General features: G+C 46.0%; 1 protein-coding gene and 1 long non-coding RNA gene across 4 annotated transcripts in view; one reads left to right on the forward strand and one right to left on the reverse strand.

The window, feature by feature from the left end:
- The window catches only part of TBC1D16 (TBC1 domain family member 16), an 84,938-nt gene that overhangs the window by 11,410 nt on the left and 60,153 nt on the right, over window positions 1-13,375 (reverse strand). For 2 of the 3 annotated variants that reach the window (XM_069752423.1, XM_069752425.1), the window contains exon 11: window positions 7,318-7,464. The exons of the other annotated variant lie outside the window; for it this stretch is intronic. In XM_069752423.1, coding sequence (XP_069608524.1) covers window positions 7,318-7,464 — 147 coding nt within the window. The remainder of the gene's footprint in view (window positions 1-7,317; window positions 7,465-13,375) is intronic. 3 annotated transcript variants of the gene reach the window in all.
- LOC138667627 (uncharacterized) lies at window positions 2,612-5,217 on the forward strand. The gene is made up of 4 exons (XR_011318866.1): window positions 2,612-2,724; window positions 2,891-3,009; window positions 3,828-3,951; window positions 4,082-5,217. It is a non-coding gene; the product is annotated as an uncharacterized lncRNA (long non-coding RNA).

Consider the following 13,375-nt stretch of genomic DNA (forward strand, 5'->3'; position numbering starts at 1 on the left):
TCTTTCATGTCTTGTTCATTTTTGAAAAACTAGTTAAAATAAACTAAAATCAACATTTACTTTGTTAAATTTATTGTATTCATGACAATATCAATAAAGTTAATGCGCGTGTAGCAAATTACGTCTTTTTTTTTTACACATTTTACGAAAAATCTCAAAAACTTGAGCCAACCTGGCAAAACTGATGACATATTCAGAATCAGCACCCCAAAGTTACCCTAAATTCGATGAAATATCTTTGGCACCAAAAATGCTGTTGACCAGTGTTATCATACCGCCGAACAAAAAGTTGAATAACACACGATCAAAAAGAAGGATATAAATATACATGGTACAGCTGAAAACGTCATCTTGTCCCGCAAAAAAAGAGCCGCCATACAGCATCATCAGCGAAAAAATAAAAAAGTTATAGTCCTCAGAATAAAGCCATGCAAAAATAATTATTTTTTATATAAAATAGTTTTTATCGTATAAAAGCGCCAAAACATCAAAAAAATTATATAAATGAGGTATCGCTGTAATCGTACTGACCTGAAGAATAAAACTGCTTTATCCATTTTACCAAACGCGGAACGGTATAAACGCCTCCCCCAAAAGAAATTCATGAATAGCTGGTTTTTGGCCATTATGCCTCACAAAAATCGGAGTAAAAAGCGATCAAAAAATGTCACGTGCCTGAAAATGTTACCAATAAAAACGTCAACTCATCCCGCAAAAAACAAGACCTCACATGACTCTGTGGACCAAAATATAGAAAAATGATAGCTCTCAAAATGTGGAGAAACTATTTTTTGAAATAAAAAGAGTCTTTTAGTGTGTGACAGGTGCCAATTAGCTGGCTGGGATTAGGGTTAGGGGCGTGTTCAGGTTAGAGGTGTGGTTAGGGTTGGGATTAGGGTTAGGGTTTCAGTTACAATTGGGGGGTTTCCACTGTTTAGGCACATCAGGGGCTCTCCAAATGCGACATGGCGTCCGATCTCAATTCCAGCCAATTCTGCGTTGAAAAAGTAAAACAGTGCTCCTTCCCTTCCGCCCAAACAGGGGTTTACCCCAACATATGGGGTATCAGCATACTCAGGACAAATTGGACAACAACTTTTGGGGTCCAATTTCTCTGGTTACCCTTGGGAAAATACAAAACTGGGGGCTAAAAAAGAATTTTTGTGGAAAAAAAAGGAATTTTTGTTTACATGGCTCTGCGTTATAAACTGTAGTGAAACACTTGGGGGTTCAAAGTTCTCACAACACATCTAGATAAGTTCCTTGGGGGGTCTAGTTTCCAATATGGGGTCACTTGTGGGGGGGGTTCTACTGTTTAGGTACATCAGGGGCTCTGCAAATGCAACATGACGCCTGCAGACCAATCCATCTAAGTCTGCATTCCAAACGGCGCTCCTTCCCTCCCGAGCTCTCCCATGCGCCCAAACGGTGGTTCTCCACCACACGTGGGGTATCAGCGTACTCAGGACAAATTGCACAACAACTTTTGGGGTCCAATTTCTCCTGGGGGCCAACATTTTTTTTTTTTTATTTTCACGGCTCTGTGTTATAAACTTCTGTGAAGCCGTTGGTGGGTCCAAGTTCTCACAACACATCTAGACAAGTTCCTTATGGGGTCTACTTTCCAAAATGGTGTCACTTGTGGGAGGTTTCAATGTTTAGGCACATCAGGGGCTCACCAAACGCGACATGGCATCCGATCTCAATTCCAGTCAATTTTGCATTGGAAAGTCAAACAACGCACCTTCCCTTCCGAGCTCTGCCATGCACCCAAACAAGTGGTTTACCTCCACATATGGGGTATCAGCGTACTCAGGACAAATTGTACAACAACGTTTGGGGTCCAATTTCTCCTGTTACCCTTGGTAAATTAAAACAAATTGGAGCTGAAGTAATTTTTTTTTTTTTTTTTTAAAGTTAAATGTTCGTTTAAAAAAAAAAAAACATTCCAAAAATTTCTGTGAAACACCTGAAGGGTTAATAAACTTCTTGAATGTGGTTTTGAGCACCTTGATGGGTGCAGTTTTTAGAATGGTGTACTTGAGCAGGGTCCCTCCTTCAGGATGGCGATGGCAGAAATGTGGCGGTGCCACGGCCTAGTGTCCACGGTGAGCAGAGTGCATCACCGGTTTTCCTGTGGCCATCTTCCTGAAGCCGTGGGGCACCAGAGGCTTCAGGAAAATGGCAGCCGGAGGCTGCGCATGTGCAGATTGAAATCTCGGTGGCACTCTGCTTCAGGAAAATGGCCGCCAAGATCTCGATCTGCGCACATGCGGCCTCTTTCCTGAAGCCTCCAGCTTATTTGACAGAACCTTCTATATTCAAACATCAGGCGTGGCAATGTGGGCGCGCTGCGCCCCAGCTTTTGCAAACCTTTTTTTAGGGTGGTGGGAGCACACTGTCGTCTATGTCTCCAATTTCTTCATCAATAAGGTACGGCATTGGTCGCGATTCATAGACGACATTTTCTTTATTTGGTCAGGCTCTATTGAGGAATGTCTGGAATTTCTGGACGTCCTCAATCATAATCCTTTTAATATTTTTTTGACTCACCAGTTTTCTTCTGTTGCAGTGCAATTTCTGGATCTTGAGGTTAAATGTCAGAATGGCATAGGAGACGTAGACCTAACCACTCGGATCACCAGGAACAGGGGATACAGACCTCCATATCACAACAAACGGATGAAACAACGCAAGTGATCCCGTCATCAACCAACAGTGATGGTGAGTCTGATGTTCAGATTAAACATGATTCATTGCAGATTGTCAACTTGTCTCAACACCAACTAACACTTATTGAAACTGCAGTATTAAGCAGGGGTCTGACTTTCTCGCCAGCACAACGGGCTGATAATTTCACTTTGATCAAGGATCTTTTTTTATTCTGTAGGAAAATCGTCCTCCAGGTTTTGCACATACAACCACAGGCGATTTCCTCTCTTGATCAGACTGAACATGGAGTTTTTCAAGATCTGATGGAGCTCCTACAAGAGGGTGAATCTAACACAGGTAGGCGTAATTTTCCTCACAAGAACAAATCCACTGTGTGTCCACCCCTGTCCACTATACCAGCTGTCAAAATCTTCTTCGAGATGGTCAAACAGGATATTGAAGCATAAACAGGATATTGAAGCACTCCCCCCTAGGATAGGCATCATGCCTAATTTGACTACTCAGGAACGACGGGCTCTATCTGACCTACGGTCAAATAAAGAATTCTTGATCAGGGAGGCGGACAAGGGGGGTAATGTTGTCCTGTGGCCCCATAGCTTGTATCTCGAGGAAGAAATTAGACAACTTGGTAACCAGCATTTTTATCGAAGACTCCCCTCCAATCCTACGGGGGTATTCTCTACGAAATTGAGAGCTCTCTTGGATAGGGCTTTTGAACTGGGGGTTATCAGTGTTCAGGAACGGGACTTTATTTGGGTAGAGGAACCAACTACATCTACGTTCTATATGCCACCCAAGGTTCACAAAGATTTGAATAAACCCCCAGGCCGACCTATCGTGTCTAGTATTGGGAGTCTGTGTGAGAAGGCGTGTATCTACATTGATTTTTTTCTACAGCCATTTGTGCTTAAATTGCCTTCTCACATTAGGGACTCCTCACACTTTATCAGCATATACAAAGGGTTGGATTTATCATCAGGGGAGATTATGGTTACCTGTGACGTGGAATCCCTTTATTCGAATATCAGTCACGATGATGGCCTACAGGCAATCATGTTTTTCCTCGATCAACAAACCAATTCTGACAGAATGCATGACTCCATTATTGATTTATTAGATTTTGTTTTGAGACACAATTTTTTCTTATTTGACAGAACCTTCTATATTCAAACATCAGGCGTGGCAATGGGGGCGCGCTGCGCCCCAGCTTTTGCAAACCTTTTTTTAGGGTGGTGGGAGCACACTGTCGTCTATGTCTCCAATTTCTTCATCAATAAGGTACGGCATTGGTCGCGATTCATAGACGACATTTTCTTTATTTGGTCAGGCTCTATTGAGGAATGTCTGGACGTCCTCAATCATAATCCTTTTAATATTTTTTTGACTCACCAGTTTTCTTCTGTTGCAGTGCAATTTCTGGATCTTGAGGTTAAATGTCAGAATGGCAAATTATCTACTTGTCTTTATCGCAAGCCCACAGCGGTTAATAGTCTGTTGGAGTATCGTAGCTTCCATCCAAAACATACGAGGTATGGCATTCCGAGGGGACAATTCCTCAGGGCACGACGAAACTGTACCGATGACGAGGATTTTCGTAGGGAAGCCCATGATCTTACGGAGAGATTTAGGAGGAGGAATTACCCCAAGAAATGTATCTCTCGGGCCTATCAGAGAGCAAAAATACAGACACAGGACACCTTACTGGTCCCTACAAAGAAGGAAACGGACAAATTTGTGCGCTTCATTACCGGATACCATACTCAGTGGAACCAGGTAAGGGACATCCTGAACAATCACTGGAGAATCCTGACTGCTGACACGCAAACAGCACAGGTGATCAGCCCACGACCCTTAGTGACCGCAAAAAGGGCTCCCAATTTTAGGGACATACTTACGAGGAGCCATTATTCTAGGCCCACTCATAAATTGAATCGTGGTATTGTCCTGAAAGGTTCTTTTCCGTGCGGGAATTGCACGGTATGTACATATATGCACCCCACGCGAGATTCCTTTATTAACCCAACAGATCAGACGCCACATAGATTAAAGTCCTACATTAATTGCAAAACATCTAATGTTATCTATGCCATCATATGTACTTGCCCTCGTGTCTATGTAGGGCAGACCACACAGGAGCTGCGCCGGAGGATTCAGGGACATTTTTCCACGATCAATACAGCGGTGGCTGATAGACGCAAAAGGTAAGACCCTTACTACGGTGGCGGCTCATTACTTGACGCATCATGCTGGGAGTTATACCAATACTAGAGTTATTGGTTTGGAACATCTGAGGACCTCCGATAGGGGTGGCACATTGCATAAGAAATTGCTACAGGTAGAATCCCGTTGGATCTACCAGCTCCACTCTATGGCGCCCCATGGAATTATCGAGGACCTCCTCTTTACAGGTTTTTTGGGATAACTCGGCTATTCTTCTTCAGGATTTCTGCGGTGGTGGTGGACGTTTGGAATAGAGTTATGCATTTCCCGAACAGCATATTGAGTGGCATCGACTCCCTCTGGTTGTGATATGGAAGTCTGGAGAAGAATTTATGTTTTTTTTTTACAAAACTTCGGAGAAGAGGAAAAGACTCTGGACCTAAATGGAACATTATATGGGGGAAAGGGAGAGGGATCCAATTCTTCTCCTTCCCCATTGGACCATATACTACATAATAGGACAATTGAAGTATCCTCCTGTAATCCTGTGTAATATCATATTATGGAAGTTTTATCCATATATATTGTGAGGATGCTGTATATATATTGATGAAATAATCTGATTCAGCATAGTTTGATGGTATTTAATTCTGTCTTCTATGTACTGTATGTTCTAATGAAGTCTGCACACCGGAATACATATATATATATTTATTTCATGTTATAACACTATGAGCTATATATGTGCTTATTTATTGGTATATATATATGTACATAATCATAAAATCTTTTTTCAGGATTTAATCTTCTGGTTCTATATTAATCTTATAGGATTGGTTCTGCTTTCTCTTCCTTGTTGTGTACTTGCTGCCTCTCTCTATGGACTGTACAAGTATGCTTCCTCTCTTGTGCCCATAGATGTGCTGACAGTTATGCATTGCAGGACTGTCACCACATCTGCTCCCGGGAGCTGCGCTGTCATAAACACTTACGTTTCTTCAGGCTTTTTGCCTGTATCCATTCAGCTGTTTTGACCTTCCATTGGCACATGTGCAGTGTGTTATTCAGGACACTTTCATTTTCCCTTCTTCCTGGTGAGTCACTTCCGGTTTTCCGGCCCCCATGCTCTGCCAGCCACACCTGACCTGACCACACAATTGATTATAAGGTATTTAAGCGCTATTGGGGGTATTTGCACTACTTCCCCTGACGAAGCTGTCCTAGAACAGCGACACGCGTTGGGCTTCTCCTCCGGTCGCATTTGCCCTGTGACTATTCAGCCTCACAGCCTCCTGCAGCAGGATTTATCCTATGGTGCTTTCTCCAGCACTATCTTCACCTTTTGACCACTCCTAGGATCAGACTATGCAGGGTATTTCAGGGTATATATTTGGACATCTTCCCCTGTCCCTTTCTTTGGATATCTAGGGCAGTTTATTTTATCTGCTCCTCTGGGTCCATAGGGGTTTTTTTTGCTGGAAACTGCATATTGTGGTGAGGTGTTGCATGCTATTTGCATGCTGTGTGGCTTGTATTTTACTTGACTGTGTGCATATTTGTTGTTATATGGTTGTATACAGCGTGTTCATTTCAAATTTTGACTATATATAGTTATATTAATAATATTAAGTGCAGAGGGCAGGGACACGTCTGTAAGATTTCATACGTTTATATGTCTATGTATATTTTGGCATACAGTGTTCACAGGGGCATCTGCACGGAGGTTATGTGTGATTTTAGATGTTTTTAATTATGTTCCCAATAAAGCTTATATTATTTTTATCATAACTTTGGTGGTGTGCAGATATTTTGATGGCTCTTGTTTCTTGTGCTTTTGTTGGCTTCAGGAAGATGGCCGCAGGGAAACCGGTGATGCACACTGCTCATCGTGGACACCGGTCCGCGGCGCCGCCACATTTCTGCCGCTGGCATCCTGAAGTAGGGACCCTGTTTAGGTGCACTCCCCCCCTGCCCACCGCCGCGGCATCGCCACACCTCTGCCGGTATCCCAAGGATGGGACCCTCCTCCATCTCTGCCTCACCGCCGACACCAGACCCACAGCATCGCACCCTGGGACTGCAGCATTGCCCCACTTCTGCCGCCGCCGGCTTCCTGAGGAAGGGACCCAGCCTCCTGTGACCCCCGCTGTACCACCGCTGCCTCTTAGGTAAGATACCTTAAATTCGGACAATAAGATGGACCCCAATCTTATAAAAATCTATTTTCTGCTATTTTCCATCCCAAAATTTGGGGTACGTCTTATGGTCTGGTACGTCTTATAGTCCAAAAAAATACGGTAGTTGCTAGAGATAAGTGCAATAGGATGACCACTGCAGCCCAAACAACATAATTTAAGGTATTCTTGGACGACAGGACCCAAATTGTGAATCAGAATATGTCATCTACTTTTCACTGGAGAACAAGGGATTCATTTGTGGAACAAACATACACGGTAAATGTAAGTCACGTAACAAAGTTCTCACCTTTTTAAGAACCAGCTCTCCATTCATATGCATAGCCAAGTTACTGAAATGTAACAGCACCTGGTCAGCCGGTAGTTGCTGCTCAATGACATCCTCGCCATAAAGGACAATTATCGCAACGCATAGGAAAAGGTGGAAATAATCCGTCTAAAAGAGAAAAAGTCCTCCTGGGTAACAGTCACCATCAGGTATTGGAGTATGACTTATACATGACAGTGGTCAGCCAAATGTGCGCTCAGCAGACCGCTACTTTACACACGAAATGGGGGTACACATGACCTATGAATTGGGCTTAGCTGCAATACCAGTCACAAACCATGCACAAATGTGGTGCTGTTCGTTAGGTGGGTCACATTTTTGTCTATGTGGAGTGTGTCACTGTCTCTGCCTTCGGACAAACTGAACATGAAAAGGAAGCCAAGGATCAGCTGCAGCTGATTTGGGTGCCGACGTCACGTGCCACAACACCACATCACAGCCCTGTGGAGAGCAAGTGCCGACCCGTGGGAACGGAGAAAGCACAGGAGGGGAGTATAGGCTTTATTTTTTAATGGAGCCAAACACTGAGTTTAAGATGGGGTTGTCCTAGTAGAGAACAACCCCTTTTAAGTGTATTCCCATCTCCAAGATCCTATCCCAATATGTAGTAGGTCTAATAATATTAGCAAATATAGGGATTTTTGTGTACTCACCGTAAAATCCTTTTCTCCGAGCCATTCATTGGGGGACACAGACCATGGGTGTATGCTGCTGCCACCAGGAGGCTGACACTAAGTAATACAAAGAAAAAGTTAGCTCCTCCCCTGCAGTATACACCCTGCTGCTGGCTCCCAGCTAACCAGTTCGGTGCAAAAGCAGTAGGAGATCAATAACGACATATAAGCGTAAAGCATGTCACATTATATATAAGAGTATAACATATCAAAAGATAAAAACAAAGCATAAGCTAATAACAGGGTGGGAGCTGTGTCCCCCAATGAATGGCTCGGAGAAAAGGATTTTACGGTGAGTACACAAAAATCCCTATTTCTCCTTCGCCTCATTGGGGGACACAGACCATGGGACGTCCCAAAGCAGTCCCTGGGTGGGGACAACATCACTTCAGGCCGTGTAGCCGCTACTTACAAGTGCGCCACCGCGGCCTGCAAAGTCCACCTGCCCAGACTCACATCTGTGGAAGTGAGTGAATTATAGTGCTTCAAGAATGCATGCGGCCTGGAGGAATTCGCAAGCCTGCGGTCGTGCTTGCCGACGTCTGGCGCCTAGAGCCCTCAGACAGGGAGATAGGCTGGCATCTAGCGCGAAAGGACTCCTGGATGGAGAAAAGAATCCACCAGGCTAACGTGGCCGAAGAAAAACGGCTAAACCCTTCCTGTGACAGTCAGGAAGCCTACTTACCATCGAAAAACCCGAGTAAAATGTCCAACCTTTGGAAGGACGTCGTCCTCGATACGTACCCACTCGGAGCACTCGCTTCTTCCAGATTATGGAGAACCCATTCCGCTTTGTGGACTAGAGCCGAAGGAGATGAGAGGACGATGCCCCTGCAACAGTGGAGATATAATACCCCTTGGCAACGAGGGAAGGGGATGGCTAGAGGGCAACCTTGCCTTGAAGGTAATAAGGAAAAAAGATAAAGAACAGAGCGTCGAGATCTGAAGACTCATCAGGAGGACAAGAGCGCAGAGAAAGAAGGGGAGAGACCCTCCCTGATAGAAAAGTCTATCCGGATCAGAAAAGGAGTCCACTGTAAGATGCCCAGGACCATTAAGGTCCCACGGATTTAACGGTACGCGGTAGGGAAGAACTACAGGTTGAGGCCTGCAAGAAAGACCATATTTCCAGCTTGAGACAATAAGCCGGAAAAATACTAGTACCGCAAGCGAGAAAAAAACCCGACATGGTCAGTGCGGGTCTCCCGGGATCACTGGGGCCCTACCCGCTTCCGAAAAGGTTTCAGACGCAGTGGAAGAGGGGTTATGGAAATTGGTACCATGGAAGAATAGATCATGCACTGCAATGGTCTTGGATCGCGAGGCCAAACCATGAACTGGAGTACATTGGCGTTCAGTTTGGACGCCATCCGAACTACCTCTGGAGTACTCCAGTGAAGGCAGGTCCGATGGAAGATTTCCGAGTGAAGTTCCCACTCACTTGAGGAAAAACCCGGACGGCTGAATATGTCTGCCGCCCAGTGTTCTACTCCAGGGAATGTACTGTTGAGATCACCGAAGATAGAACTCGGCCCATCAGAGAGTGCGAGGTACCTTAGCCATGGCGCTTGACTGAGGGTACTTGCTAGATGGCTAACTTGGGGCACAGCCGAGGCATTATCCAACTGAAGACCCACCAGAAGGCAGAGGGCCTGCTGAAGGAATAGCCGTACCGTTCGGATCTACAGAGAGATGATCGGGAGAAGAAAACTGGCAATGGTATCTCCCAATAGCCTTTGGGCCAGGAGAAGGCTCTGGAAGAGAAAGGAGCTCAGAGACTACCCTTTGAGAGCATGATAGACTTGCAGAAAACGAGCGCAGCGAAGGAAACTGCTTCCGTAGACGTCCTTTCCCTCAGAACCCTCCTAGCGAATTGAAAGAACCGAGGGAATGAGAGATCGAGTGCGCAAGCTCCCTGTAGACGGGCCACGACCTAGACCCGAGAGAGAATAACCATCCTTCTTGGGCAGGATCATCCTCAAAGAGGATCTGCTGGGCTGAGAATGAGGAAAAAAAAAAAAAAAAAAAAAAACTTGTCTAAGTTTAGCTGCTAGCCCAATAGAGAGGTAATTGCAAGTGATATGGACGACTCAGCGTAGTCCTAGGAGAGCAGCTACAAAGTCGACCAAATAGGGCAGGACGACCATGCTTCTAAGGTGCAAGAAGAACATGACAACCGTCATGACCCTTGCGACCACTCTGGTGTGGTAGCCAGGCAGAAGGGCCAGGTCGTGAAAATACTGTTCGCGAATGGAAAGGCGAAGAGATTATAGTAGAGAGGAGAAATAGGTATGTGAGGGTAAGAATCCCGAATGACGATGGATGCCAGAAAACAACCACGTTTCTCTGTTGAAGAAGTGGCTGAGCGGAGGAACTCCATCCGAAAAAAGAAAGGGCCCTGTCAAAGGTTGTTAGAAGTTTGGGGTCCAGGAATGGAGATACTTTTCATTCCCTCCATTTTGGAACCAAGATCCCTTAGATCTAGACTGTCCTGGCCAATGCTTCCACTGCTGGTTGAGCCTGAAGAAGAGATACGATCCCTTGCTAGTCTCCCGCTCAGAAGATTTGATTGGCCAGCTATACTGTGGAACGAAGTAGATAAGGTCTGGGACCCGGAGACTTTCATTCTCTCCCTTTGGTCAAGCAACCCATGTGGCGGCTAAGGAAGGGTAGAGCGCTGAACCCGAAACCACAAGACGGAACGAACTAGATTTGCTATCCGACCGTCTGTGGAATCTTAATTGATGATACACCTGCCAGGATACTGGTAGGAATACCGCAAGAAATTCTGCCTGGCGAGTCTGCCAAGTGACAGAATGCGGGACTGTAACCAGCAGGTCTCTGCCATCGTCGTGCAGAGAAGAAAATAAGGAAAAACCTCGATCCACCATCTTCTTAACAGGGAAGTGGAGAGGAATCGTCCACTTTCTTGCATCTGATACAAAGGGGGGAAAACCTCCTTGTTGGGACGCCACAAATGTGGACGCCACATCCCCAGAATTGAGGTTTCCGAGTGGACAGGGCAGGTTGTGGCGATAGACCTGGATGCAGAAGAAGATACATGGAGGCGACACTCCGTGTGCTCGTCTGTTGAAGGTGTGGGGGGAAATCGGAGCCCTTTAAAGGGACCCATCGCCCATAAAATTCCGACCAGGTATGGTATCCTACTTAGAGGTCTTCCAGTGCATCACCGTCAAATGTTGATGGAGATTTTCTAGAACCTGTACGTTTTTCTAGAATACTTGCGGCCCCTGCTAGCCGACGGCTCCCATTGTAGGAGAGGGAGCATGTGAGTGCTCCAGAGCTCAGTTAGGGTGACCAGCTTAGGATAGATGATGTGCCCTTAAGACCAGTAAATACTGGTCATGCGCCTTTAATGCTAGGGGTTACTGGCCATGAGCCTTTAAGACCAGGGAATACTGGTCTTGTGCCTTTTGTAAGATGACATACTGTTCATGTGCCTTTAAAAGCAGGGCATGCTGAAATCCAGGAGATAATGGTCATGTGCCCTTAAAACCAGGGTATGCTGGTCATTTGCGTTTAGGACCAGGGCGTACTGGTCCTGAGCCTTTAAGTCCAGGGCATAATGGTCACGTGCCTTAAAGACCAGGGCATACTGGTCGTGTGCCTTTAAAAGCCAGGGCATACTGGACATGAGCCTTTAAGACCAGGGCATACTGGTCATGTGCCTTGAAAACCAGGACGTACTAGTCATGTGCCTTTAAGACCAGGGCATACTGGTTATTGCTTTTAAGACCAGGGGATACTGGTCACGTGCCTTTAAGACCAGGGCTTACTGGTCATGTGCCTTGAAAACCAGGACGTACTAGTCATGTGCCTTTAAGACCAGGGCATACTGGTTATTGCGTTCAAGACCAGGGGATACTGGTCACGTGCCTTTAAGACCAGGGCATACTGGTCATGGCTTTGAAAAACCAGGACGTACTAGTCATGTGCCTTTAAGACCAGGGCCTACTGGTTATAGTGTTTAAGACCAGGAAATACTGGTCACGTGCCTTTAAGACAAGGGCATACTGGTCATGTGCCTTTAAGACCAGGGTATACTGGACACGTGTCTTTAAGACCAGGGGATACTGGTCACGAGTCTATAAGACCAGGGCATGCTGGTCACGTGCCTTTAAGACCAGGGCATACTGGTCATGTGCCTTGAAAACCAGGACATACTGGTTATTGCGTTTAAGACCAGGGGATACTGGTCACGTGCGTTTAAGACCAGGGCATACTGGTTATTGCGTTTAAGACCAGGGGATACTGGTCACGTGCGTTTAAGACCAGGGCATACTGGTCATGTGCCTTGAAAACCAGGACGTACTAGTCATGTGCCTTTAAGACCAGGGCATACTGGTTATAGCGTTTAAGACCAGGGCATACTGGTCATGTGCCTTTAAGACCAGGAAATACTGGTCACGTGCCTTTAAGACAAGGGCATACTGGTCATGTGCCTTTAAGACCAGGGTATACTGGTCACGAGTCTATAAGACCAGGGCATGCTGGTCACGTGCCTTTAAGACCAGGAATACTGGTCATGAAAGGAATGTTGGAACAAGTGCCTTAAAGACCAGCAAAGCTGGTAATGTGCCTTTAAGAACAAGTATGCTGGTCATGCTCCTTTAAGACCAGGGATGCTGGTCATGTGCCTTTAAGACGAGGGCATACTTGCCATGTGCCTTTAAGACCAGTGCCTACTGGCCCTGTGCCTTTAAGACCAGGGCATACTGGCCTGATTAAGTACTAAGGAAAAGGAGACCGGCTTCTGGCAGAGCAGAGAATGCTGGGGATGTGACCCTTTTAAAACTAGGGGACCCTTAAGACCAGGGAATGCTGGTCCTGGGTTTAATAAAAAGGCATGGAAAGCTGGGGATGCACCTATGGGCCCAGCGACTACCGGGCAGAGTATTAAATACCAGGGAATGAGTCACCAGGGAACGAGTCACCAGGGAATGAGTCACCAGAGTCATGAGAGCTTCATTGCTGGGAACTCACAGCTCTCTGTTTGCAAGCCTGCACACTGTACTATACATTCTGTAGTGTGCAGGAGCACCAGAGATTGCAGCCTTAAGTATATAAAAAACAGGGAAAGCTAGTCCCTTAATGCTGCCGGGATGCGTGCCGGGGGGGGGGGGGGGGGAGATATTGGGGCGATTCACCTTACTCAGGTTCTGAGTCCCCCGTCTGGAATAGCGCTGACTTCAGCGCTGAAAAACCGCCGGCCGCAGCCCCCTCCAGAAGAAATAGTGACCGCAATGGAGGAGGAAGAAGATGGCCGCCGAGATCTCGTCTGGAACGAGAAGCGCCTGAATAGGGGGGCGGAGCCGCTAGAAGGG

Source organism: Ranitomeya imitator, chromosome 2 (assembly GCF_032444005.1).
Source record: "Ranitomeya imitator isolate aRanImi1 chromosome 2, aRanImi1.pri, whole genome shotgun sequence".
Classification (NCBI taxonomy): domain Eukaryota; kingdom Metazoa; phylum Chordata; class Amphibia; order Anura; family Dendrobatidae; genus Ranitomeya; species Ranitomeya imitator.